This window comes from Papio anubis, chromosome 18, assembly GCF_008728515.1.
Source record: "Papio anubis isolate 15944 chromosome 18, Panubis1.0, whole genome shotgun sequence".
Lineage (NCBI taxonomy): Eukaryota > Metazoa > Chordata > Mammalia > Primates > Cercopithecidae > Papio > Papio anubis.
Window position 1 is genome coordinate 55,401,295 of NC_044993.1, and position 27,977 is coordinate 55,429,271.

A 27,977-nucleotide genomic window follows, 5' to 3' on the forward strand; every position below is an offset into this window, starting at 1 on the left:
GGTGGAAATCCGGCTGGGCTAACTTGGCCTGCTGCCCACACTCCCCTCAGGCTTCTTTCTGTTCCCTCAATATCATAAAGCTGTGTTCACACCAGTTGGATCTCCAGCTCGCCCTCCTCTCCAGGAACTCTTCTGTAAACCAATGAAACTACCTGAAAAGGAGTAGAACACTTAGAACCACTTAGGGCACCAAGATGGTAGGAAAAGAAAAAGAAAAAATTGGGCTGGGCGTGGTGGCTCATGCCTGTGATTCCAGCACTTTGGAAGGCCAAGGAGGGCAGATGGCTTCAGCCTAGGAGTTCGAGACCAGCCTGGGCAACATAGTGAGACCTCATCTCTACTAAAATTAAAAAATAATTAGCTGGCAGTGGTGGCATACAGCTGTAGTTCCAGCACTTTGGCAGGAAGAGGCAGGAAGATCGCTGGAGCCGGGGAAGTGCGCTACTGCACTCCAGCCTGATGACAGAGTGAGACCCTGTCTCAAAAACAAAGAAAAAAAAATTGATTTAGAGACCCCCCCGCCACTGCCGCCCAATCCCAAAATACCGACTTTCTGCCTGTTCACTCTGAAGAACAGTTGGCCAGTGGACAACCACCCTTCATGAGCACTCAGTCAGCGTTTTGCTACTCATAGAAGAGACCCATCCAGAAAACAAACCCACATGTACAGCAGTAGGAGAAAACCACACCAGCCGTGATACTGTGATGGTTAATTTTCAGTGTCAACTTGACTGGAGTAAGGGATACCTAGGTAACTAGCAGAGCATTATGTCTGGGTATGTCTGCAAGCGTTTTCTGGAAGAAACTGGTGTATACATTGGTGGATTGAGAGGAGATCTATCCTCAATGTGGGCAGGCACCACTGGATTGGCTGAGGGCCTGGAAAGAACAAAAAGTTGAGAAAGGCTGAATTCTTGCTCTCTTCTGGAGCCAGGACGCCCTTCTTCTGCCCTTGTACCTCAGAACTCCAGGTCCTCTGGCTTTTAGATTCCAGGGTTCTCATCAGTGGTTCCTGGGGGCTCTCAGAGGCTAATTAAGTCCAACTAGATTTCCATGTAACCCTGTCATATATCATAAACAGAGGCCCTCAGACTGGTAGTTACACTGTTGTTTCTTCCTGGCTCTGAGGCTTTTGGATTTGGACTGAGTCACTCTACCAGCTTCCCTGGTTCTCCAGCTCACAGACAGCCTAATGTGGGACTTCTCAGCCTCCATAATCATGTGGGCCAATTACCCCAGTAAATCCCCTCTCATATACGTATCTCTCTATATAGCCTACTGATTCTGTCTCTCTGGAGAACCCTAATATACCAGCTATATAGAAAAATCCACTCAGGACCATTGTACATTTTAAATAAACAATCAAATCTCTTTATACAGGTCAAGAAGATTATAGCACAAAAGACAAAGATCAACATCTATTGTCACAATAGCTGACCCTGGAAGAAGCACAGAGAATTCAGGGAAGAGAACTGTGATTTGTATCGGCAGAGAAATCTGAAAAAGAATTGCATCCATAAAGCAAAAACAGGATGTTAGGAGAAAAAGAACAATCGCAGAATAAAGTTTTCAGACACAATGTCTCTGTCACAGGCAGCTGCAGTGATGGAAGTTACTAGAAGTCGAGAAACAGGTTTTAATTCCATCCGTGTTACCATGCTCAAGTCCCTTCATCTCTCAGAGCCTTGCTTTTTAAAAAATTCAAACTCCATCAAGCTCCTATCTAATTCCAAGGTAGACTTCATGAGGGCCTCTCTTCCTGGCTGCCCTGTCATTAGCCCTCTCTCCTTAGCACAGTCTTCATCTTGTCTACCCTGGCATGCAGATAAACTTGGTCTATCTGCAACTGCCCCTCACATGGACATGGTGTTAGATCCACTGCAAAGGCTTTTCTCATCCAGGATCTCATGTGAGCACCACAGAAGCCCTGTTAGTTAGTCAAGGATTATCTGTCCCATTTAATAAATACAGAAATCTGGCTGGGCGCAGTGGCTCACGGCTGTAATCCCAACACTTTGGGAGCCCGAGGCAGGCAGATCACTTGAACTCAGGAGTTTGAGACCAGCCTGGACAACATGGTGAAACCCCATCTCAACAAAAAAATCCCGGGCATGGTGGCGGGTGCCTGTAGTCCCAGTTACTAAGGTTGCAGTGAGCTGAGTTTGTGCCACTGCACTCCAACCTGGGCGACAGGGCAAGAGCCTGTCTCAAAAATAGATTAGATAGATAGATAGATAAGAGATAGATAGATAGATAGATAGATAGATAGATAGATAGATAGATAGATAGATAGACAGACAAACAGATAGACGGATAGATGCTGAAACTAACGCTCAAAGAGGTTATGTGATGCCCTCTAAGTCACACTGTTAGTATTAGAGCTGGGGTTGGCCCCAAGTTTCTGGTTCTCGCTCCAATGCCTTCCCTTTTCCACCTCCTGAACTCAGTGACACTGTGTGACATTCACAGGCCATCAGTGCTATTCTCATTTAAGAGCTTCTTGCTTAGGTTGAGGCCTGGGTAATACTTACAGTAATCACAGGTTCCTGTTTGACTTTATATCCTTCTGGAAAGGGAGGCTGCTCAGCTTCATACTCTAAAGGAAAGGGGAAAAAAAATCCTCAATTCCATACTTCACTGCAGTTTCTGATGTAATTTCCTTTTCTCTGAATAAAACATTCTTAAATTTTATTTTGGCTGGTGGTGTACAGAAATGAAAAAACAACTGGCCATAACAGGTTAACATTTAATGTAATTTAAAGTTAACATTTAATGGTATTTAAAATCAGCAAGAGGCTGGGTATGGTGGCTCACACCTGTAATCCCAGCACTTTGGGAGGCTGAGGCGGGTGGATCACGAGGTCAGGAGATTGAGACCATCCTGGCGAACACGGTGAAACCCCGTCTGTACTGAAAATACAAAAAAACTAGCAGGGCGTGGTGGTGGGCGCCTGTAGTCCCAGCTTCTAGGGAGGCTGAGGCAGGAGAATGGCGTTAACCCAGGAGGCGGCGGAGCTTGCAGTGAGCGGAGATCACACCACTGTACTCCAGCCTGGGCGACAGAGCAAGATTCCGTCTCAAAAAAAAAAAAAAAAAGAAAGAAAAAAAAAAAGAAAAGGCTTTATACAAGAGTCTGAGACTCTTTTTCTTAGAGGACACAACTTCAGATTTTGCCAACATGACGGAGACTATAAGGAATTAAGGGAGGAAGAAAACACGGAGGTTGGTTAAAGGAAGACACTGAGAGCACATGCAGAAGAGAGGCTAACGGCCGGGCACGGTGGCTCACGCCTGTAATCTCAGCATTTTGGGAGGCTGAGGAGGGTGGATCACTAGGTCAGGAGTTTGAGATCAGCCTAACCAACATGGTGAAACCCCATCTCTACTAAAAATACAAAAATTAGCCAGGCGCGGTGGCTCACACCTGTAATCCCAGCACTTTGGGAGGCTAAGGCAGGCGAATCACCTGAGGCCAGGAGTTCGAGACCAGTCTGACCAACACGGTGAAACCTGGTCTCTACTAAAAATACAAAAATTAGCTGGGCGTGGTGGTGTGCGCCTGTAATCCCAGCTACCTGCGAGGCTGAGGCAGAAGAATTGCTTGAACCCAGGAGGTAGCAGTGAGCTGAGCTTGCACCACTGCACTCCAGTCTGAACAACAGGGTGAGACTCTGTCTCAAAAAAAAAAAAAAAAAAAAAAAAATTAGCCAGGTGTGGTGCCGGGTACCTGTAATCCCAGCTACTCAGGAGGCTGAGGCAGGAGAATCACTTGAACCCTGGAGGCAGAGGTTTCAGTGAGCGACAAAGCGAGACTGTTTCCAAAAAAAAAAAAAAACAGTCTACATAAGTTCTACAGGGTTGCAACAACTATGACTGACAGAGGAACAGAAAATGCTCATGGCCAGTATTAGTTACATCCCTAAAGCAAAGACTGATAAAAATATTTCTGGAAAGGTCAATGTTGTCAAGGCAATTGCACAGTCACTTACAGTCATGAGGAAAAATTAATTTGTGGGCAAGATGGTATTGAGGGCATACAGTCATATGGACACAAGTTTTATATCATTACCTAGTTACCTATCAGATAGTACAGCATTTCCTCCACTTCTCAACATATATACATTTTTTAAACTCCTAAGCATCAGGCTGGGGACAAGAATGTCAGGTTGCAGGTTAAAAGCAATTTATTTCTCAATATCAACTGTATTTGTTTTCTATTATTGTGTAACACATTAGCACAAATCATTGACATAAAGGAATGCACATTTATTATCTCACAATTCCCTTGAGTCAGGAGTCCAAGAATGGATCAGGGTTTTATCAGGCTGAATTCAAGGTATCAGCCAAAGCTGTGATCTCTGAGGGTTGGGATACTTTTCCAAGCTCATTGGTTGTTCATAGAATTTCGATTTTGATAGAATTTTAGTTTCTTGGCCGGGTGCGGTGGCTCAGACCTGTAATCCCAGCACTTTGGGAGGCCAAGGTGGGTGGATCACTTGAGGTCAGGAGTTTGAGATCAGAATGGTCAACATGGTGAAACCCCATCTCTACTAAAAATACAAAAATTAGCTGGATATGATGGCTGGCACCTGTAATCCCAGCTACTTGCAAGGCTGAGGCACAAGAATCACTTGAACCCGGCTGGTGGAGGTTGCAGTGAGCCAAGATCTCACCATTGCACTCCAGCCTGGGTGACAGAGTGAGACTCCGTCTCAAAAAAATAAAAAAGAATTTTAGTTTCTTGTGGTTGAGGTCTGAGGTCCTTGCTATCTTGTGGTTGTCAGCTGGGGACCCTCTCAGCTCTTAGAAGGCACTCTCAGGTTCTTGCCATGGGTGATGCACAACTTGGTTGCCGCTACTTCAAGGGCAGCAGGAGAATCTCTTCTGCTTGAATCTGACTTCTGACTTCTTTTAAAGGCTCACCTGATTAGGTCAGGCCCAGCTACAATAATCTCCCTATATTAAAGTCAGTTGATTAAAAGCTTTAACCATATCTGGAAAATCTTCTGAGAGCCACACCTAGGTTAGCGTTTGATTGAATAACTGAGGTGTGTTCACGAGGTGGCAAGAAACTTGGGGGCTATCTTAGAATTCTGCCTACCATACCAGCCCCAGCTCTACCATTTTTTTTTCCTCTCCGGCAATCATGTAAATTCACCCTTCTTCCCCAGCTGCCTTGGGAACCACTGATATAGTGTGAAACTGTTTATTTGGGCTTAAAATGTATACATTTATACTTCTGTCTGATTACAAAAGCAAGACATACTTATTGAAAGAAAATTTCAAATAACACAGGGATGTCTTATGTAAAGGGTAAAAGTCACACTTAGTCCTATTGCAATCCTAAAACCATTGTTAGATATGGCATAGATCCAACCAAATTTTTTTTTTTTTTTTTTTTTGGCGGGGGGGTGGGGGCGGCGACGAAGTGTCGCTCTGTTGCCCAGGCTGGAGTGCAGTGGCGCGATCTTGGCTCACCGCAACCTCTGCTTCCTGGGTTCAAGCAATTCTCCTGCCTCAGTTTCCTGAGTAGCTGGGACTACAGGCACATTCTGCCATGCCAGACAAATTTTTAGTATTTTAGTAGAGATGGGGTTTCACCGGGTTGCCCAGGCTGGTCTTGAACTCCTGAGCTCAGGCAATCTGCCCGCCTTGGCCTCCCAGTGGTAGGATTCCAATGTATTTACTAATATATGTATATAATACACAATACATTTGTTTACTTTCAATTTCCCAGGCTAGGTCAAATTGCCCATGCATAGAACCACATAACACTGTGTCCTTTTTCTTCACACCTCATATTAGTTTGTGCCTTATTTGAAATTTATAAAAATTAGTGACTATCTTGTTTTTTTTCTTTCTTTTTTTTTTTCTAGATCGAGTCTTGCTCTGTTGCCCAGGCTGGAGTGCAGTGGTGTGATCTCCGCTTACTGCAACCTCCGCCTCCCAGCTTCAAGCGATTCTCCTGCCTCAGCCTCCCAAGCAGCTGGGATTACAGGCACCCACCATCATGCCCGGCTAATTTTTGTATTTTTGTAGAGATGGGGTTTCACCATGTTGGCCAGGCTGGTCTCAAACTTGTGACCTCAACTGATCTGCCCACCTTGGCCTCCCAAAGTGCTGGAATTACAGGCTTCAGCCACCACGCCTGGCATTAATGACTATCTTCTCTAATAGATTATATGTTTTGTGAGGGAGCACCGGGATCTGTTCTCTCACCATTACTTCCCCACAGAATACTAGCTGAATGAATGAATGGATGAACAGAACCAACCATATCGTAAGTTACTTTTGATGCCTTATTCATTCATTTATATTTATTGCAAGCCCATTACCTGCTATGAACCATTCTATGTGTTAAATATGAGGCTCCTTTCAATGTTGCTACATACATGATGTACCACATTTATTTAACCATTATACTCTTAATGGGCATTTGGGTTGTTTCCATTATTTTATTATATAAATAATGTTTCAATGAACATCTTTATACAAATATCATTGATCCGCAAAGAGGTGTTTTGGTAGGATCCTTAGATGTGGAATTTTTTCTGCCAAAGGAAAAAATAATTTAAAATTCGGGCCAAATTGCCAAACTTTTCTCCAAAAAGTTTACAGTCACTTGTACTCCCAATAGTGACACTGCCTGTTTCTCTAGAGTATAATCAATCTTATACATTAAAAATTTTTCAACACCTGTAAAAGAAAAAAAATGGTATTTTATTTTTATTTGCATTTCTTTATTACTTGCTATCATATTTTTTCCAGTGAAATCTCTCAGGAGTTCACTTAAATTTGATGGAAAAAATACAAATTTCTTCATCATATGATCACAAAAGACATATAGTTGAAATGATTATGTAGAAGTATGAAGTATGGGAAAATACTTTAGCTTCAAGACAATCTGATGTGTTACTTAAAACCTCTGTAATGTTTAAGAGAATCTAACATATTTGAGAATGTCAGTTTTCCCTGTGGTTTCAATCTGAAATACGATTACAGACTGATGCTTTTACATTGAAAGGCATAAAAGAATTTAACTTTGTAGAGTACTGGACTATTTAAAACAACTTGATTTACCATAGGTTAATTAATTCAATTTCCAAGAGTTGTTTTGGTGCTTAGAAGAGTGTGCTTATCTGCTCTGTTCTGCATTAGAAATGCTTAAGAAAATCAGGGGCCCAGGCATGGATTACAGGCTCACACCTGTAATCCTAACACTTTGGGAAGCCAAGGTGGGCAGATTGTTGGAGCCTAGGAGTTCAAGACCAGCCTGGGCAACATGGCAAAACCCTGTCTCTACAACAAATATAAAAATTAGCTGGGTTTGGTGGCGCACGCCTGTAATCCCAGCTACTTGGGAGGCTTAGGTGGGAGGATCACCTGAGCCTGGGAGTTGAGGCTGTAGTAAGCCACAGTCACACCATTGCACTCCAGCCTGGGCGACAGCCTGTCTCAAAAAAATAAAAATTAAAAAAAAAATTTTTTTTAATCAGTTATATTAAATGTATAAATGTTTACAATCTTTCAATCACCAAAGCTTATAAATGGCATTAGGGGAATTTAATGTTATATGCATATTAAATGAACATTATGAACAAGTGAAAGTGGTTGTTCGTTTTATGCAACAAAGGCAACATTTTAGGAGAGGCAGAGCAGAAGGAGCCTGGAAACTTGTTGGCAGAGTGGAGCCCTTGTACCACAAATGAACCCTCTCCCCTCAACTTCTGGGATGTGAGAATAATTAAGCATCTTTGTTTAGGCCATTATGAGTTGGGCTTTCTGCTATTTGCAGCTGAACATGTTCCTGATAGAAACAATTAAAATGTAGCACTGACTGGTGGCCGGGCGCGGTGGATCACGCCTGTAATCCCAGCACTTTGGGAGGTCGAGGCGGGCAGATCACAAGGTCAGGAGATCGAGACCATCCTGGCTAACACGGTGAAACCCCGTCTCTACTAAAAATACAAAAACAAAATCGCGGCGTGGCGGCGGGCGCCTGTAGTCCTAGCTACTCAGGAGGCTGAGGCAGGAGAATGGAGTAAACCCTGGAGGCGGAGCTTGCAGTGAGCTGAGATCGCACAACTGCATTCCAGCCTGGGTGACAGAGTCAGACTCCGACTCAAACAACAACAACAAAAATGTATCATTGACCCACAGTAGCTTATTGGAAGGGGATGGAACAAGAAGGTGATGCTGGGAGTGAATGAGATGAACATTTGAGAGGCATATACTATAGTGGGAGGTTGTACCAGGTTGCTGGAGAGCCAGATGAACAGGGCAGAGGAGCTTATGTTCCAGAGAGGGGATGAATGATAAACCAAGGGTTATGAGAAGTGAAAGTACTGCTGTAGAGGGCTTCAACCACAGCCTAGAGGAGCGGAAAGAAGAGGCTTTGAAATTGGCCTGAGGAATTACAGAAGGCTTTTCAGAAGAGGGGCCACATGGATTGAGTCTAGAGAGATAAATGAGAAGGCAGGGATGTTCCAGGAAGAGACAAAGCTTGTGGAAAGGCACGGAGGAATAGTATGGTGCATTGGAGGAATAGTTTTGTGTGACTCCAAGTACACAACACAACAATGGTACTGAAGTGTCATTTTAAAATCCAGAACTCAAGGACTCACCCCCAAGGAGTCTGGCCCATCAGGCCAGGAAGGGAAGCCAAGGAAAATGCATTTTTTTTTTTTTTTAAATGGAGTCTCACTCTGTTGCCCAGGCTGGAGTGCAATGGCATGATCTTGGCTTAGTGCAACCTCCTCCTCCCAGGTTCAAGTGATTCTCCTGCCTCAGCCTCTTGAGTAGCTGGAACTATAGGCACACACTGCCACAGCTGGCTAATTTTTTTTTTTTTTTTTTTGTATTTTAGTAGAGATGGGGTTTCACCATGTTGGCCAGGCTGGTCTCGAACTCCCGAGTTCAGGCAATCCAGCCCCTTCCATCTCCTGAAGTGCTAGGATTATAGGCTTGAGCCACCATGCCCAGCCAGGAAGCTGCATTTTAACATGTATCCAGGAGATTTTGATGTAGGTGCTCCCAGTCCACGCTTCAAAACCATGCTGGTGTCTTGTTCCAGGGTTTGAACCTGAGAGTCAAAACAGACTTGAGTTTGAAGCCGACCCTGCCACTTACTTTGGACAAGTTTCCTAATCTTTCTAAGCCTCAATTTCCTCATCGGTTACTATGAGGCTTAAATGAGAAGTAATGCACCTAGCATAATACCTGGCACATAAATAGCAGCTCAATAAATGGTTGCCATTAGGATGATTTGGGTGAATGGTATGTTATGAACTAAGAAACGTAAACAGAGATGGGATGTTAAGAAGCTTAAGGGTTAAGCTGAGGAGTTTATTATGTAAGCTATGAAAATCATCAGAGGTCACAGCATGATGCGATTAAATTTGAATTTTAGAGAGGTTCCTACGATAGCCAGTGGGATATTGTCTGGAAGGAGGCCTGCCTCAATTAAGAAGCCACAGCAGCAATCCAAGCAGGGGGTGGTAAGGGCCTGATCTAAGGCAGCAGACAAGAAGACTGGCGGGGGTGGGGAGTGGGGGCAGGGTGGGGATGGTGGGAGATATTAAACAGGTAGAATCTATAAGGACTGGCAAATGAGAGTGTGGGGCTGTGGAAAGTGAAAAGGAAGCAGGCCGGGTGCAGTGGCTCACACCTGTAATCCCAGGACTTTGGGAGGCTGAGGCAGGCGGATCACCTGAGGTCAGGAGTTCGAGACCAGCCTGGCCAACATGGTGAGACACCATCTCTACTAAACATACAAAAACTAGCTGGGCGTGGTGGCGAGTGCCTGTAATCCCAGCTACTAGGGAGGCTGAGGCGGGGGAATTGCTTGAACCCGGGAGGTGGAAGTTGCAGTGAGCAGAGATCGCACCACTATACTCCAGCCTGGGCAACAGAGCGAGACTCTGTCTCAAGGAAAAAAAAAAAAAGGCTGGACTAGGCAGCTGAGTGAACGATGGTAACATTTGTGGAGATGGAGATAAGTTGTTGACGTCTAAAACAGTGCCTGCAGTCACGCCTGGCCCAGCACTGAAAACAGTTCCCAGCCCTGGTAGATACAAGTTGGCTCAATGCTTAAGAACAATTTCTTGGGAGAAATGAGGAAGAAGCTGGTCTGCCCTGGGTTGATAAGGGAATGAGAATGAAAGTGGTGTGGACAAGAGCAAGAGCAGTGTGTTCTTTCCAGAAGCTTGCTGAGAGGGGAGGAGAGACTGATAGGAGCTGGAAGAGGATATAGGGTCAAGGTGGAGGTTTCTTCCTGAGAGGACAGGCCAGGGGTGTTTGGAGGAAAAAGCTAGTAGAGAAGTTAAAGGCATAGTAGAGGAGGTGAGCGATAGAGCAGGATCCTGGAACAGCAAGGGGATGGTAAGCAGAGGTGGAGAGCTGGGCGGCGAGTAGTGGGCTGAGAGCTTCTTCCACGTGTACAGATGGGCGTTAGCGAACTCCCTCCCCACTCCTGACTGCCTGACTCTTCTCAGTGAATGCCTCCTATGCTAAGAGGTATCACAGAACATTTCAGGAGGTGTTAGAAACTTGGACTAGTAGAACCAGGCAATGGGAGAAGGCACTGAGAGATGCTGATTGCTGAGCAGTGCCGAGAGCCAGTTGGGGTCATCTTTCTTCAGCTGGCTCATTGGCTGCGCTGGAGGAACAAGTATTGATTCACAACTGATCCATGTCGGTATCTGGCAGGTGAAACGAAAGACCAGATTTTACAACAGCATTGGGGGCTAAGGTCAGAGAGTGCTTGATTGATTAAGTGATGAACCAATGACAGTAGTGAGGATGCTATCACAGCATATCAAAATAGGAAACTAAGGCCGGGCGTGGTGGCTCACGCCTGTAATCCCAGCACTTTGGGAAGAGGAGGGTGGCAGACTACTTGAGGTCAGGCCTGGCCAACATGGCAAAACCCCATCTCTACAAAAAATTAGCCAGGCATGGTGGCGGGCGCCTGTAATCCCAGCTACTCCGGAGGCTGAGGCAGAAGAATTGCTTGAATCTGGGGGGCAGAGGTTGCAGTGAGCTGAGATTGCACCACTGCATCCAGCCTGGGCGACAGAGTCAGATTTCATCTCAAAAAAAAAAAAAACCAGTAAACTGTTAAGCCTAACATCCTTTGACTGTCTTGATTAAAACCATGAACACAGCAAGTCACAAACTACTGTAAGATTTGATTAGAAGTGTTGGCAGGGAAGAAGTTTATTGACACTAACACAAGTGCTTTTTCGAATACAAAACTCAGTTGGCACTGGAAAGATGAGGGCGAAAACTGAAGAATATTTACAAATATGTTATAATGGTGAGCATGCACATACATACAAAAGAGCACTAGTCAGGTTGGTTAAGGTCTGTGTAAGTTATTTACTGACTTTGCATTTTGTCTTCATGAAATTGAGTTTCTGGCAGGTGTGTTTGCTATGATAATTTGTCGCTTAAATGGAGATTATCTTAATAGAATGTAGTACTTAACCTCAAAGATAGGATTACTACAAAGTCTGTTTTTTCATGTTTGTTGTGAGAAACTGAATTTCCCACATGTTATAGAAAACTGCACTTGTCAGATGTTTAAGAATTGGGTTTATCCATCTAGGTTATAATAATCATCACAGTGCCCATGTGTATAGTTTGCCAATGTTGACCTTGACCTCACTGAATTTTTTTTTTTTTTTTTTCAGATGGAGTCTCACTCTGTCGCCCAGGCTGGAGTCCAGTGGCACAATCTCAGGTCGCTGCAACCTCCGCCTCTCAGGTTCAAGCGATTCTTCTGCCTCAGCCTCTCGAGTAGCTGGGATTACCCACCACCACGCCCGACTTATTTTTTGTTATTTTTAGTAGAGACACGGTTTCACCATGTTGGCCAGGCTGGTCTCCAACTCCTGACCTCAGGTGATCCACCCGCCTCGGCCTCCCAAAGTGCTGGGATTACAGGCGTGAGCCACCATGCCTGACCTCATTCTGTAACTCTATCATTTTATAAGTGGCATCAATTCACTTGCTTTTCAGAGAACACCAAAACCCTTTGTCTTTGCTTTCTCTCTAGAGGCCTATTTGACCAAAATAAACTCAATGTGTAAATCACAACACAAGGCATGTTTCTTTGTCAACAATAATGAACATTTATTGACTACTTTTTAAATGCCAGGCACTGTGCTAAGCACCTTTTCATACATTCTTACCTGGTCCTCACAACAGCCCTGTGAGGTAGGTACAACAATTATCTGTCTTTTACAGATGAGGCTGAGTAACTTTTCCAACAATCCTCTAGTAAACTGTATCATAAGGCACTGTTTGGCTTGGAGAAGTGAAAGCTCTGGGGGAAAGACAGCCATAATAACTACTGTCAAATATCTGAGTAGACTCTTTGAGGTGGAGTGATTAGCTCCCTGAATCATAGCACCAAGAGGTAAGGACCTAGGGGTGAAAGTGACAAAGAGAACATCCAAAATGAAAGGGATTTTTCCAGCACGATGTAAGGTTGGAGAAGGAATTTAAGCACTGGATGGGGTTGAAATAGACAACTTTTGAGGGCATCTATCAACTGAGTCTACTATTCTCTTCCTTCTCTGTATTCTCCACTTCTTTCAAGTCATCACATATACTGGTACATTCATTCTTTTTTTCCATTCAATAAACATTTACTGATCTGCGCTATCCAATACAGTAGCTACTATCCAAATGTGGCTATTTAAATTTATTAAAATTAAGTTCGGGCTAGGCCCGGTGGCTCACGCCTGCAATCCTAGCACTTTGGGAGGCTGAGGCGGGTAGATCACCTGAGGTCAGGAGTTCGAGACCAGCCTGGCCAAAATGGTGAAACCCCTTCTCTATAAAAATAAAAAAATTAGCTGGGCATGATGGTGGCTGCCTGTAACCCCAGCTACTCAGGAGGCTGAGGCGGGAGAATCGCTTGAACCCGGGAGGTGGAGGCTGCAGTGAACCCAGACAGCACCACTGCACTCCAGCCTGGGCAACAGTGCAACACTTTCAAAAAATAAATAAATAAATAAATAAATAAATTAGGTCCAACAAGAAATTCAGTTCCTCAATTGCACTAACCACATTTCAAATGTTAAATAACCACTTTTTTTTTTTCTTTTTTTTTCTTTTTTTTTGAGACAGAGTCTCGCTCTGTCACCCAGGCTGGAGTGCAGTGGCGCGATCTCGGCTCACTGCAACCTCCACCTCCCTGGTTCAAGCGATTCCCCTGCCTCAGCCTCCCAAATAGCTGGGATTACAGGCGCACACCACCACGCCCGGATAATTTTTTTTTTTTTTTGTATTTTTAGTAGAGACGGGGTTTCACCGCGCCGTTTCAGGCAGCTTAGGTAGTGATGGTGGCCACACGAATTAAAAATCTGAGTGTTTGAACTTGAGGAGCTTATGGTCTAGTGGAGGGAAAAAAAAAAAAACCACCACCAGCCAACATTATTCATTAAGAACTAGCGCTTACGCAGCTCCTTCTGTAAATCGAGCAGTTTTTGTTTCTTTTCCTAATAAGCCTTTTGCACTCCTAAAATCACGCTGTTCACTAAGCACTTTTTGTGACTATCTGGTTCCATCTTCCTAACACCATCGAAATAGGTGTCATTATTATGCCCACTTTGCAGACAGGGTAACAAGTTAAATAATTTGCCCAACCTGAGTAACGAATACTGAGAAGGGCCACAAAGGAAGATGTGCTCAACTCCGTTTGGGGACGTTAAGGAAGGTTTGAAGCAAGAAGGGACTAAAACTTACCGTTTGTCCACACCATGGTTACTGAACGTGTGGGCCGCCGACTACCTACGTTAGGATTACCTGGGGTGCTCTTTTTTAAAAAGTGCAGATTCCCTGCATCCCAAGTTGAAGCTCTGTGGGCGGGGCCTGGGAGCCTACGTTTTTAACAAGATCCCCGCTCCTGCCCCAGCAATTCTTTTCTGTTCACTAAATGAAGTTTAAGAACCACTGGTCCACACCGCATGGTTCTCTTTATTCAGCTTTCCCTCTCCGTTCCCTTGCCTTTGACCTCACTACCGATGGCGATTGGAGGCCGCGCTACGTAACCGCGGGCTAGCCTCTCCGAGCCTCAGTTTCCCCGTGTGTAAAATGAGGAGCCCGGGCCCGCGGAGCGGCTGCCCGGCGGCCCCGCCCGTCAGCCGCCAGGCGCACAGTGGGCGCTCCTCAAACGCGGCCCCTACCCGGCCGCCCGGGTCCCGCCCCTCTCGGCCAGCCCGGGCTGCCTACCGTCGCAGATCTGCTCCCACAGATTCTTGCTTGACGGCTCGGCGACCTGCCACGGCGAGACAGGCAGCTCGCGGGAACCGAGAGACACGGTGGGCACCGGCGTCCGGGTGAACGACGAGTTTGTAGAGCAGCTGGGCTTACGGGGCACTGTGTGGCTGGGGACTTGCCGCGGTGCAGCCATGGCCGCGGTTTCCACGGTAACCGCGTTAGCCGGGAGGCCGCGACCCGGAAGAAACCGGAACCCGAGAGGGTGGGCCGGCGACTCGAAGTGGACTTCCGGGTCGCGGCGGAGCGGGCTCTCACGTGGAGGCGGGGAAATTTCGCCCACCGGTGAGTGCCAGGATGCGTTGCAGGCGGGCCGGCGCGGGGTCTGGAGATTGCACCAGAGGAAGTGCGCGGCGGAGAAGTCGGGGAAATGCGGGCCACCCGCATCCCTAAATCCGACCCCTTCAGTCGGTGCGCGCCCGCTCCGGCCTGAGGCCGCCGTCTCCAGAAAGTTTTCCCGCCTCAGAGCCGGGCCTGGGACCCCACGTAATCCCTCCCAGTCTGTTTGCTGCGGAGGCTTGGGCGCATGGGAGCCCTGGAGGCACCGATCTCACTTCCTGGCTCCCGCGCGTCCTGCCGGTGATCCTACGGGGGAGTGGGGTGTTGCTGCACTGGGTTCGGAGTCCTGTGGGCGGAATTCCAATCTCCTGTTTTCCACTTGATGGCTTTGGAACCTAGGGCAGGTGAATTATTAGTCTCTGGAGCTTGTGAGGTCGGGTATTCCCAATGATCCTCACAAGGCTGCCGCGGGAATTGAAAAGCGCTTTTGGAGAAAGCATATGTGTTTGCAGGACATGCACTGTAATGTTCTTTTCCTTTTTCTTTGAAAGAGTGAATGCATTTGGTCGCAGGGCTCAAGAGGAGGATGCTATCGGTACTTTTCTAAATGGCAGAGGTGGGGAGAGAAGGGGATTAAGAGTTGACCCGCAACCTCCCGGTGGATTCTTTGTTCTTACCAGATCTCTTGGCCACTCCCCTGTTCTGAAGTCGTCTTGGCTTTCTTGACTACACTATTTCAAGGTTTGCACCTTCTTCTTTGCAAGCTCCTTTATCTCTGCCCACTTATTTAAATGCCAATACAATAGTCCCCCTCCGCCGTTATCCCCGGGCAGTACGTTCCTAAACCCCCAGTGGATGTCTGAAACCACAAATGGTACCGAACCCTAAATATAACTATGTTTTTTTCTTTTGTATACTACCTGTGACAAAGTTTATAAGTTAGGCACAGTAGGGCAGGGTGCGGTGGCTCACACCTGTAATCCCAGCACTTTGGGAGGCCGAGGTGGGCGGATCACTTGAGGCCAGGAGTTGGAGACCGGCCTGACCAACGTAGTAAAACCCCGTCCCTACTAAAAATACAAAAATTAGCCTGGCGTGGTGGTATATGCCAGTAATCCCAGCTACTCAGGAGGCTGAGGTGTGAAAATTGCTTGAACCCGGGAGGTGGAGGTTGCGATGAGCCGAGATCATGCCACTGCACTCCAGCTTGGGCAACAGAGCGAGACCTTGTCTCACAAAAAATTAGGTACAGTAAAAGATTATCAACAATCTAGCTAGTAATAAAATAGAACAATTACAACAGTATATTGTAATAAAATTTGCACGCGTGTGATCTCCCTCTCAAGATAACTTGGTGTGCTGTGCTCACCTATTTTGGGACCAGGGTTGACCAGGGGTAACTGAAACCTGGGAATGGGAAACCTGGGATTGGGCCGGGGACTACTGTATTTTTTGAGGTCTTGTCTCAGGCTTGTTCTGTTCAAGGCTTAATCACCACCCATACATTCCTAACTTTATGTCGCCCATGTCAGCACGGCCACCCAAACACACCTCATCCATATATTCACCTGTTCAGTGAACATCTCCAAAGCATCTGTCCAATCAAGCCTGTCCCTTCAGCCACTTGCCTTCAGTACCTTTGTCTCAGGGATTAGTAGCACCATCCTGCAGTTGTTCTTCAGAAATTTTCCTGACAACTGGTAGGACAGGTTATACAACCTCTACCACCCTGACCTTACCGCTTGCTTTTATCACTTGTATCATTGTTATTAAACCTTATTTCCTTCCACACCTACTTGCTTCTTGATGGGTGGTGGTTTATGTTGTTCATCTCTGTCTCTCTAGCATGTATTCATTCATTCAGTGAGTATTTATTGAGCACCTGATATGTGCCAGGCACTGAGCAGGATGCTAGAAATAAACCAGGAAACAGGGCAGACAGGAATGAATGAGTATAGTTATTCCCTTGACTCTTCAAGGTGCTCCTGGAGTGAGTTATGAATGAACTTGACCTGTAGCTCAGGCCTGGCCTGGCTCTTTGAAGCTCTTAACAGTGAACCAGCTCCAGTGTGGACCCTGTAGGTTCTGAAGCTGAGGAGGGCTGCAGGATGGAGAAGCTTTTCTTTTCCCTCCCATAATCCTAACTGCCTGTTAGATATTTTGGGATATTTTGCTTCTAGATTCTGGGAATGTCTAGTGCAGGGAGCAGCAGGAACTTGGCTGGGGACTGGAGTGAGAGAAGTGGTCCAGCGGGACGCTGAAGGGTATTGAGGACCCCACAGCCCTTTCTCACAGGTGCTTCCATGGTATCTGTCCAAGACAAGCTGGGTGCCCTCAGTACTGTGTATCACTGTGACTCATTCAGTGTTGGCAATCAACTTCACATTTTAAAAACAGTGAAACTAGGCCAGGCAAGGTGGCTCATGCCTGTAATCCCAGCATTTTGGGAGACTGAAGCAGGCGGATCACTTGAGGTCAGGAGTTTGAGACCAGCCTGGCCAACATGGTGAAACCCCGTCTCTCCTAAAAAGGAAAAAAAAAAAAAAAATCAGCTGGGTGTGATCGCGGGTGTCTGTTATCCCAGCTACTCAGGGGAGGCTGAGGCTGGAGAATCACTTGAACCCAGAGGCGGAGGTTTCAGTGAGCCGAGATCATGCCACTGCCCTCCAGCCTGGGCGACAGAGCAAGACTCTGTCTCCAAAAAAAAAAGGGGGAAAGAAAAAGGGATTTCACAACGTACCAAGCGCTTTCCATGCGTTGTCTCATTTACTCTTTTCAACACCCTTTTGAGGAAGGAGGTGTTATATTCCCCCATTTTCCAGATGAAGAAATTGAGGCTCAGGGAGGTTAGCTGATTTACTTAAGGTGAGAGAACCATTTAGGTTTGAACCTAGGGCTGTCTGGATATAAAATTTATGCTGTTTCTATAGTATTTCTTTTTTTGCTCTAAAGGAATCATGTCCATTTTCCCTATCCCGTAATGCTTAGTCCACCCACTCAAAGAAACATGGCTCTTGGCAATGCTTAGTAGAAGTGAACACAGGATGGCTTGGTATAGGGGTAACTTGTACCATTTGTTTTTTCAGGAATGATCACCAAGACACACAAAGTAGACCCTGGGGTCCCAGAGAAGAAAAAGAAGAAGAAAGTGGTCAAAGAACCAGAGACTCGATATTCAGTTGTAAACAATGATGATTACTTGGCCGATGTTTCTTCTGTAAGAGCCACATCCCCCTCTAAGAGTGTGGTCCATGGGCAGGCACCTGAGATGCCTCCAGTGAAGAAAAAGAAGAAGAAAAAGACGGGTCTCAGCACCCTTTGCGAGGGGCATGTGGAACCTGAGACAATGCTGCATGCCAGACGGGCAGAGAAGTCACCCAGCCCCAGGAAGCAGGTGCTTGGCCACTTGGAGTTCCTCAGTGGGGAGAAGAAAAAGAAGAAGTCACCTCTGGCCATGTCCCATGCCTCTGGGGTGAAAACCTCCCCAGACCCTAGACAGAGTGAGGAGGAAACTAGAGTTGGCAAGAAGCTCAAAAAACACAAGAAGGAGAAAAAGGGAGCCCGGGATCCCACAGCCTTCTCAGTCCAGGACCCTTGGTTCTGCGAGGCCAGGGAGGCCAGGGATGTTGCGGACACCTGCTCAGTGGGAAAGAAGGATGAGGGACAGGCAGCCTTGGGGCAGAAACGGAAGCGGAAGAGCCCCAGAGAACACAATGGGAAGGTGAAGAAGAAAAAAAAAATCCACCAGGAGGAAGACACCCTCCCAGGCCACTCCAAGCCCTCCCGGTCCATGGAGAGCAGCCCTAGGAAAGGAAGTAAAAAGAAGCCAGTCAAAGTTGAGGCTCCGGAATACATCCCCAGAAGTGATGACCCTAAGGCCTCTGCAAAGAAAAAGATGAAGTCCAAGAAGAAGGTAGAGCAGCCAGTCATCGAGGAGCCAGCTCTCAAAAGGAAGAAGAAGAAGAGGAAAGAGAGTGGGGTAGCAGGAGACCCTTGGAAGGAGGTAGGTTTTCCTTCAGAAATGGACTCTGCCATGGGAGAATTAAGGGTGGGGCTTGGGAGGGGTGTGTAGGCATGTGTGCATGTTTGCACATGCACGAGTACTCATGCTTATAGCTAAAACCCTGGTTAAATTAATTTCAGCCAGAATAGGGAGTTTATTGACATATGCAATTGAAAAGGTTATGGTTAAACTAGCTTCAGGTATGGCTGGATCCAGGGGCTCATGCAGCATCATCGATAATTGCAGGTATCCTTTGCTACTGAAACCAGCCAAGTTTTCCCTGTCTGCCATCAGGGTCTGAATTAACTGGGATTAATTTTACAGATGAATCCCTCGCTTTCTGAACTCTTGCCACTTGCTATCCAAAACTCAGGAACCAAGTAACGTGAGATAACAGTGCCCGTGGCTATCTGAGTATCATCAGAGCTCAGTATACAAAATTTATAAATCAAATAGATTTGGGTAGCAGGAGATGCCTGTGTGAGACTTCCTCAGCTCTGGGCTTTGTAGGTTTCTATCTTGGTTTATGGCCCATCCTCCTCCTCCTCTTCCATCACATCGTGGCTTGATGGTCCCGGCAGCTCCAGGCTTTCATCCCAGCAGTTCAGCCACCCCCAAAGGAAGAAGGTGGCCCCTGTAAAACTATGACAGAAATCTCAGGGCCACTGTCACAGGCCTCAGTTGGATCGGTCTATCCAGAAGCTCTAATCTAAAACCAAAGGTGGCCGGGTGTGGTGGCTCATGCTTATAAATTCCAGCACTTTGGGAGACCAAGGCAGGCAGATCACTTGAGGCCAGGAGTTCGAGACCAGCCTGGCCAACATGGTGAAACCTTGTCTCTACTAAAAATACAGAAACTAGCTGGGCATGGTGGCAGGCGCCTGTATTTCCAGCTACTCATGAGGCTGAGGCACGAGAATCGCTTGAACCTGGGAGGTGGAGGTTGCAGTGGTCCAAGATCACACCACTGCATTCCAGCCTGGGTGACAGAGTGAGACTGTCTCAAAAAAAGAAAAACTTGAGGTGAAGGGCAGCGGGTGTCAGTCACAACTAAACCACACTGTCTGAGATGCGGGAAGGCAGTTTCTGAGAAGAAAACTGGAGTTCTGTTACCAGGAGGGAAGGAGCAGATGATGGCTTGGTGAAAACCACAGACACCCGCTGTCTTCAGCCTGCCAGGCTGCCTGGAGTGAGAGAGGGAGACCTGAGGCGAGCCGGAGGGCTGGGGGCTCCCCAGACCCACAGCCTTTCCCAGCTGAGCCCCTTCCAGGGCCAGGCCCCCATTCCCATCCTCAGGTGTGTGCAGACGTGTGGGCAGAAACAAGATGGTGTGTGTCTTGTTTCAAGGTGTGTGTCCTGCTCCAGACAGTGTCCGGCCCTTCCGTGTGGCCGGTGGCTGACATTTCTTGAGTGCTTACTGTATGCCCAGACTGCCATGTATCAACCCATTTAATCCTCCTACCTGTCTAGTGAGGTAGCTGCTGTGGGCACCCCCATTTAACAGATCAGGAAACTGAGGCTCCAGAGACTTAATACCTTGTCTAAGGTCAGGCAGCTGGCAAGAGGTGGAGCTGGGATTCAAACTCAGCTAGTCTGGCTTCTGAAGTTAGCATTTATCCCTTCTCAGAAATCATCTATGTAATCTCTTATAGAAGCAGGTATTATTAGAGCCCCAGAAATGACCATCTTCTATTAGCATAAACCCCAGATTCTCTTCCCAACTCTGCAGCAATCTGCTGGGTGACCTTGAACCAGCCATTGCTTAGAGGGGGAAGGGAGGGGAGGGGTGGCCTCCATATCAAAGGCCTCCAGGTGTTAGCTTTGGTTGCGGGATTTCTCCAGCTTTGCACTACTAGTCCATTAGCCTTGGTTTACCAGCATCTTCCTTTATTCAGAAACTTGGAGTTGGGAGGAACCCTAGAAGCTTGGGCCCAGCCACCATCAGACTCTAGAATCCCGTCTCCCAGGAGCTCAGTGAAAGGGAGTTCCCTCTGCTTAACATCTGTGAGGGGCACTGTACCTCCCACAGCAGCCCACCCAGTCCGGCAAATGCACATGTGTTCCAGGCCTGGATGAGTGATGGGAATGGAGAGGGCCTCCAGGGTCATCACACACGTGACGCTAGGTGCCAGGCAGAGCCCACTTCTCAAGTGAGGACGCATGAAATGTCAGCATTTGTCATTACCGAAGAACCCCAAGAGAGTGGCTGGCCTGAGGTCTCGCTGTTGGAGGGTGTCTTCAGGGCCAAGGCGGGTGGGAGAGCGTGGTGCATGTTAGTGTGGTCTTCGGCCTCTCTCCTCTAGTTTGGTGTCACCATAGGAGGTAAGTGACGTGTGTAGTGGGAAAGGTTGGACACAAAGCCCTGGGTCGGGAGATGTGGGTTAGAATCACCAGGTCCCTGAGCCATAGGATAACCTTGTAGTCACTTTACCTGTCTGAGCCTCAGTTTCTTCATCTGTCAAATAGGTTAATACTACTGTTTTGCAGGAGAATTGTGGAAGAGAAGGGATGGGAAGGACTTTGCTGACTATGAGATGTTTCTAGGTGGCAGGGCTGGGGGTGATGCCATGGTCTGAGGTCTTTTCTGGACTTTATCATGGTCTCACCCCGCTGGGTGCAGGGGCAGAGGCCATTCATTGTAAACTTGAACCTTACCCAGCTCTGCCCTCTCCTGCAGGAAACAGACACGGACTTAGAGGTGGTGTTGGAAAAGAAAGGCAACATGGATGAAGCGCACATAGACCAGGTATAGCCCAGACCCTCCTCAGGCCCCTCCCACTGCCTCCTGCCACCCCTGGAGTCTCACTTGCCGCCTGCCAGACTGGCTATGTGATCCTGGTCTCAGGGGCACCAGGAACTCCAGAGGCCACTGGGCTAACCGCCAACGCACACCTCCCGGGCAGGGAATGTGTGCTTTCCCCATCCTCACGCTGGGGGCCCTTCTGGCTGCCGTGGCCGTGGCCGAGAGGCCCGACTGGCCATTCCCTGTTACTTGATGCAGGATGTAGGGGACATGTCCCTAAGACCCTGCAGCTGGGCAGGTGATACATGCTCAGCCAGGCCCACATGCTGCCACCCCCTGGGCTAATTCAGGAGCATTCAGAGGAGAAGTTTTGTTGTGAATCAGCTTCTGCTTCTGTCGTGCCCAGATTCCCTGGCAAATGCATCCCTGCGGGAACTGGACTTTTTGGCCTTAGGGGATTTTTTTTTTTTTGAGACGGAGTCTTGCTCTGTCACCCAGGCTGGAGTGCAGTGGTATGATCTCGGATCACTGCAAGCTCCGCCTCCCGGGTTCACGCCATTCTCCTGCCTCAGCCTCCCGAGCAGCTGAGACTACAGGCCCGCTACCACGCCCAGCTATTTTTTTTTTTTGTATTTTTAGTAGAGACGGGGTTTCACCATGTTAGCCAGGATGGTCTCGATTTCCTGACCTAGTGATCCACCCGCCTCAGCCTCCCAAAGTGCTGGGACTACAGGCGTGAGCCACTGTGCCCAGCAAATTGGGGGATTTTTATGATCCTGGACCCTGAGGCCTGGCAGGACATAGGGGTAGCCATATGGGCCTGGTGTTAGACCATTACTGACCGGGGGACCTGGGCAGGCACTGATCTCACCGACCCTCGTTTTCCCCGTCTGTGAAGTGGGGTTCATGACAGCATGGACCGTCACAGGCTGCTGTGAAAACCAAGTGAGGCCATGTTTGTGAGGCAGTCGGCAGTGGCCGGCCTCATATCTGTGTGTAATAAATAGCAGCAATTAATTGCTCAGTTGGTGCTCCAGTGGCGGCCTTGAGCCGTGCTGGCAACCACGTATGAGATGGAACCAGGTGCTCTACTGGATATTTACGTAGATATTCTTCTTAGATAACTACATAGATATTTTTCTTATTTACCCTTGTTTTTCTTATTTACCCGTCAAGGTAGCTGATAGGTCCATCTATTGTGGATAAATAGACCAGTGTTTAGAAAGGTTAAGTGACTTACCCAAGGCTACACAGCTAGTTAATGGCAGTGCGGGGATTCAAACTAGCCTCTGGATAGGCACGTGGCTCATGCCTGTAATCCCAGCACTTGGGGAGGCCAAGACAGGTGGATTGCTTGAGGCCAGGAGTTCGAGACCAGCCTGGCCAGCATGGCGAAATCATCTCTCTACTAAAAATATAAAAATTAGCCAGGTGCAGTGGCGCACACCTGTAGTCCCAGCTACTGGGAGGCTGAGGCGGAAGAATCGCTTGAGCCTGCGAGGCAGAGGTTGTAGTGAACCGCGATCATACCACTATACTCCAGCCTGGGTGATGGAGCAAGACTCTGTCTCAGTAAATACATATATACATACAGACCACCCTCTGCCTGACTCCACAGCCTGTTTTCTTTGTAGAAAACACTTTCACTGTCACAAAAGTTAACTATGGTGTCCTCTGCACAAGAAGGCGGTGCTTTGGCGTTGCATTTTGGGAAAGTCTCCATCTCACATGGCTGCTACAAACAAAAACTGTTCTAATGGTGAAGGTGATTAAGCCTCAGTTTCTAGGAAAATTCATTCTTAAGAGGCTAAAGAGGATAAATGAGCCTGCCCAGTATAGGCCAGGGGGCTACAGCTCTTGAGATGCTAAGAGAATATTTTGATAGTAGCTTCCTATCGTTTGTAGCAGAGTCAAGCTGCGCTAGTTCCTCCCATGCTCCGTTCCCCCAGCCCCATCTCTGTCCTGGGTTTTAAACTTGAAAGAAAATCTCTGTGTCTGATGGCCCTCTTCTGTTATCCTTCTTGCTCAGGTGAGGCGAAAGGCCTTGCAAGAAGAGATTGATCGCGAGTCAGGCAAAACGGAAGCTTCTGAAACCAGGAAGTGGACGGTAAGTTTGGGGCTAGGGCTCTGCAAGGAGGTGGCACGCTCAACCTCCCGACGCCTCCCCTCGCCTCCAACATGAGGAGTGGAGCAGGAGAACCAAGTGTGTCCAGGCCCCAGAGGCAGCCCCAGCCTGCAGCTGGCTCCCTCCACAGCACAATTTGTGCTGAGCTAATTTCCTTCCCTCTGAAAGGGGCGCTTGCCTCCCTCCTAGAGAGCTGACCCGTGAGATAAGCTGCCTGAACCTTTGTCTCAGCCCTGGACTGGTGTGGTGTCCTAAGGATTAATCACCGAGGACACATTCCAGCGAGCTCTTGCCAGCGGTGGACCATGCCCTCGAGGGGCTGTTAGGAACAGGGGCAAGAGGCAGAGGTGAGGGGTGGTAGTGGCCTCTCTCAGGCCTGGTTTTCAGATCCCCTCTGACTGGGAAATGTCCAAGCCAGGCCTGAGAAGCTCTCTCAGGAGGGAGGAGGGTGCGAGGATCGTGAGGCCAGAGAGTGCGAGGTTGGCAGGCTGGGGCCCTGCTGGGGTTCAGTGGAGCTCTGTGCTGGGTGCTGGACATGGAGCAGATGAAGCCCATGTGATCCCCATCATTGCACTCACGGTCTAGAGGCCAGAGCTGGGTGAGCGTGGCAGGGAAGTGCTCAGCAAACAAGGAAAGGAAGATCAGTTGAGGTGGCAGTAGCGGTCAGGAGAAGGAAACAGTACAGTGAGTTGGAGAGAGACTGCGGGCGGGGGCTGCAACCGATGGGCGAGGGCTCGGAGATGGTAACGCGTGTCCAGAGATGTTCAGGGTGCAGGGGCCCCAGCCCTCAGGAGACCAGGGGAAGAGCGTTTCAGTGAGGCCAGTGGCCGGTGCAGACCCCTAAGGTAGGAAGGGGTCTGGAGTGATCTGTAGGGAAGGCCAGTGAGGCACGGCACTGCAGCTGGGACGAGGGACGAGAGGGCTGCAGGCCACAGGCCTCGGCCTCATCGGCTATGGTAGAGAGCTGGCCTGGGATCTGGCTAAGTGGGATCAGCTGAAGGGCATTGACTGGCAAGCGGGAAGACCTGGTAGAAGGCTCAGCCCCTAGGCTGCAGCCCAGCCTGAGGATGGTGGCAGAGGATAGACAAAGAAAACAGCTTGGTGATTTCCTTTGGAGGCGCGGCTGGTGGGACTTGTTCATAGATTGGATTTCGGGGAGAGGAAAAGAAGGGTCTGGGTGACCAGTGAGGCTGGCCTTCCGGCTCTGTCAGAGCATTCAGAAAAGAATCAAAAGATCTGAAATCACTACTGGCTCCGCCACTGTCTAGTGGTGGGACTCTGGCCAAGTACCTTCCCCTGAGCCTCTGTCCACGCCTGTAAAATGGGACTCGCACCCTGGCCTGGTGGGGTATGGAGTGGGGCTTTGTTATGGGTCCTGCCTCCATTTCTCTGCATGCCACCCTGCTGAGCTGAGCTGAGCCCAGCTGATGGGACATCCAGCTTGAATAGGGAAGACAAGAAAAATGGCAGTGTGATTTGGAGCCGATGTCCTGGGGGCTGTCCCTGGAAGGACGTCAGGAGAGTGATCCTGGGGCACAGGGCCTAGGACATGCCGTGCCACTGAGACGTGTGGTGAAGTGGCCCTCTGGGTGGGCAGCAGCCGTCGGAAGTGCCCGTTCACCCAGGTCCAGCTAGCAGTCTCCTGCTCTCCCTAAAACCCATGTAGGGTGGTCATAGACTGCCTCTCACTCTAGAAACTGCAGGGCAGGGGAGCTGTCATTATTCCTGCGTCTGGGCCGCCATGAAGCTGGGAGAATGTGTCACTGCTTCACTCAGGTCAGCTGTAGTGACAACTGGTTCTTATTCTCCCAGAGCCAACCCAGGAGTAAGTGCTGGGCTGGTATCTGGCTTGGGAGCGGAAAGTTGCCAGGCGGCATGGAGGTCCGCAGTCTGGCTGGGGTAGGGGGAGAGGAGTGGCCAGTCACTGAGGGCTTCGGGTGTGCCATGCATTGTGCACTGGGCTTTTGGTGTCAAATCTGCCATATGTCTCACTGAAGCCCTATGAGGGGATGTTATGACCCCACCTTAGGGATGAAGACGCTGAGGCTCAGAGAGATGAGGGGACTTGAGCAGGGTCACCCAGGGGAGGCTTCCTCCCGGGTCTGCCTGACTTCAGAGTCAGTCTTCTCGGGAGGTGAGTTTCTTTCCTCTCTCACCGACCTGGGAAGAAGGGGGTCTGGAGGGGCTCTCCTGCATTTTCTCGCACATAGGTGGTAGAGCACTCTGGCTGGAATGGGGACCCCCGAGTTTCTGGGCTTGGCTCAGTCTGACTTGGCTGTGTGACCTTTACCCCTGTGGGCCTGCACCCCTTCCCACTATAAAACAGTGCTTCTGAGAAGCATACTTCAGATTCCCATTCGCCCTCTCCCACCCTCCAACTCACCCAACGTTAGGCTGCTGGTTGAGGGCCCGGCTGCTGGGCTCTGGGGTGCCCTGTGTTGCAGGGGAGGTGTGCCCTGTGGGGACGTGGGGGAGGTGTGGTGTCTTGTGAGGTGCACGGTGAGGGGTGCGGAGGTAGGGGGAATCTTGCTAATAATAGGAGTGGATTAAGGGAAGTCGCTGTAAAATTGGAAACGAGGAGAGTCTGTAGAAGGAGGCTAAAGTGTATATAGGTGAGTAGAAGATGCAGTGGGAGAGTCTGCCTATGTAAGGGGGAGGTGAGAATTATGTGGCAGGGTGGTGAAGCGAGGTGCTCATTGGGGGGAGGTGCAGCGGAAGAGGGAACTGAGAGGAGTCTTGCTGTAAAGGGGCAGAGAGAGTCACCTTCAGGTAGAGGAGTGTGGCAGGCCAAAGAGGTGATGGAGTGTCTCGGGGAAGTCGAGGAGAGTCTCTGTATAAGGTCGTCGAGGAGTCCTGTAGGTGGGGAGGAGTCACGCTGGGGTGGAGTGAGGGAGTGCAGCTGTAGGAGGTGATGGGGAGGGGAGGAGTGCGTGAGGTGTGCTGTGAAAAGGGGAGGTGGGGGAAGTGCTGGGGAGGTCAGAGGGAGTGTGCTTTGTGGCAGGGAGGGGTGGGAGGAGGTGAAGCAGGGAGGTGGGGAGGAGGAGGTGGGGGAGGAGTCTGGCTGTAGGGAGGTGAGGGGAGTCATGTAGGGAGGTGAGGAGGAGTCACGGCTGTAGGAGGTGGGGGGAGGTCAGGAGGGAGAGTTAGGGGAGGAGTCGCTGTAAGAGTGGAGTGTGCTGTGTTGTGAAGTGAGGCACACTGTGCTGTGTGCCATGAGTTAGGAAAGGAGGAGGAAGGCAGAAAGGCAGCTCTGTGTGCAGAGGTGGGCAGTGGTGTTGGCTGGACCTGGGCTTGAATTCTGGGGGTCACTAGTTAGGTTTCTGTCTCCAGCTAAGCCGCAGACCTTTATTTCCTCCTCCGTGCAATGGGAATAACAGCAGTGTTCTCATAGGGCTCATAGGGCTCATTAGGATTAATGGAATAATCCACTATTGAGCTTATTAGCACTGTGCCTGGTACACAGCAGCCGTCTAATCTGCTGGGCCCTCCCTGATGAGGCTGGGGTCAAGGGAAGGAAAGGGTTTTGGACTCAAGGGAAATAGCTACCTTCTTCCTCTCTTCCCAGGGAACCCAGTTTGGCCAGTGGGATACTGCTGGTTTTGAGAACGAAGACCAGAAACTGAAATTTCTCAGACTTATGGGTGGCTTCAAAAACCTGTCCCCTCCGTTCAACCGCGCCCCCAGCACGACTGCAAGACCCAACATGGCCCTCAGCAAGAAGGCGGCTGACAGCCTGCAGCAGAATCTGCAGCGGGACTACGACCGGGCCATGAGCTGGAAGTACAGCCACAGCCGTGGAGCCGGTCTTGGCTTCTCCACTGCCCCCAACAAGATCTTTTACATTGACAGGAACGCTTCCAAGTCAGTCAAGCTGGAAGATTAAACTCTAGAGTTTTGTCCCCCCAAAACTGCCACAATTGCTTTGATTATTACATTTATGCTGGAGATTATATTTCTTTTTGTGAAAAATCAGATCTTGGTGATGACCTCGAGCAGCAGGATATAAATAACTCCCATAAGCTTAGCGTTCCAGTAATGGAACACTAGGCATAAATGGTTTATTCAGCTGTGCAAATGAAAGCCATCTGACAGTTGGCTCACATTGAACACCTGTGGAGATTAAGGACAAGGACAACTATCTTGATGGGCTTGGATGAACTGGGGTGGGGCAGCTCGTATTTCGGGAGCCAGGAGAACCAGTGAGTGGCTAAAACCTCCTGTTTTCTGTGTTAAACATTCCGTCCCTGTTTGAGACGTCGGTATGTACAGTTAACCTTTGTTGAGTGTTTAGCAGGTGCTAGGCAAATACTAGTGTTTTCCATAACGTATTTAATCTTCATAATTATGAAATGGGTGCTATTATTAGCCCCATCTTATAGATGAGGCAAGTGAGGTTCAGGGATAAAGTAATAAAATTGCCTGGGGTCACCCAGCCACTAAGTGCTGGGTGTTGTACTTTTGTACCCGAAGCCCTAAGTTCTCTCTTCGCCACTCTGAATGTTCCCTTTAGGGAATTTCCACCAGAATCCTCGTTGGGGATT

General features: G+C 48.7%; 2 protein-coding genes across 8 annotated transcripts in view; one reads left to right on the plus strand and one right to left on the minus strand.

Annotated features, from left to right (window-relative positions):
- The window catches only part of IQCK (IQ motif containing K), a 139,120-nt gene extending 124,653 nt beyond the window's left edge, over nt 1-14,467 (minus strand). For 3 of the 4 annotated variants that reach the window (XR_002519166.2, XM_009196106.3, XM_021931800.2), the window contains exons 1-2: nt 14,242-14,449; nt 2,532-2,596 (exon numbers count right to left, since the gene is read on the minus strand). Coding sequence is in view for 3 of the 4 variants with exons in the window: in XM_009196106.3 (XP_009194370.1) it covers nt 2,532-2,596; nt 14,242-14,422 (246 nt within the window). In the remaining variant the exon portion in view is untranslated. Of the gene's footprint in view, nt 1-2,531; nt 2,597-14,241 lie in introns of all 4 variants that reach the window. The other variant, XM_003916616.5, reaches the window with a different exon arrangement.
- Nucleotides 14,402-27,899, plus strand: KNOP1 (lysine rich nucleolar protein 1). 4 transcript variants are annotated; one of them, XM_003919665.4, is made up of 5 exons: nt 14,402-14,571; nt 17,652-18,568; nt 21,246-21,314; nt 23,341-23,418; nt 27,002-27,899. In XM_003919665.4, exons 1-5 carry the CDS (start codon nt 14,421-14,423, stop codon nt 27,317-27,319), a joined length of 1,533 nt encoding a protein of 510 aa, XP_003919714.3. In that variant the 5' UTR covers nt 14,402-14,420; the 3' UTR covers nt 27,320-27,899. The 4 variants fall into 4 exon arrangements, with proteins under 4 accessions (XP_003919714.3, XP_031514270.1, XP_031514272.1 ...); XM_031658410.1 differs by lacking the exon at nt 14,402-14,571 and adding an exon at nt 14,692-14,969; XM_031658412.1 differs by lacking the exon at nt 14,402-14,571 and adding an exon at nt 14,811-14,827.
- Nucleotides 27,900-27,977: the final 78 nt, after the last annotated feature.

Coding starts and splice junctions, on each gene's coding strand:
- KNOP1 (XM_003919665.4), top strand. CDS start 14,421: ATGGCCGCGGTTTCCACGGTAACCGCGTTAGCCGGGAGGCCGCGACCC. Junction 14,572..17,651: donor CGGGGAAATTTCGCCCACCG/GTGAGTGCCAGG, acceptor TTGTTTTTTCAG/GAATGATCACCAAGACACAC. Junction 23,419..27,001: donor CTGAAACCAGGAAGTGGACG/GTAAGTTTGGGG, acceptor CTCTCTTCCCAG/GGAACCCAGTTTGGCCAGTG.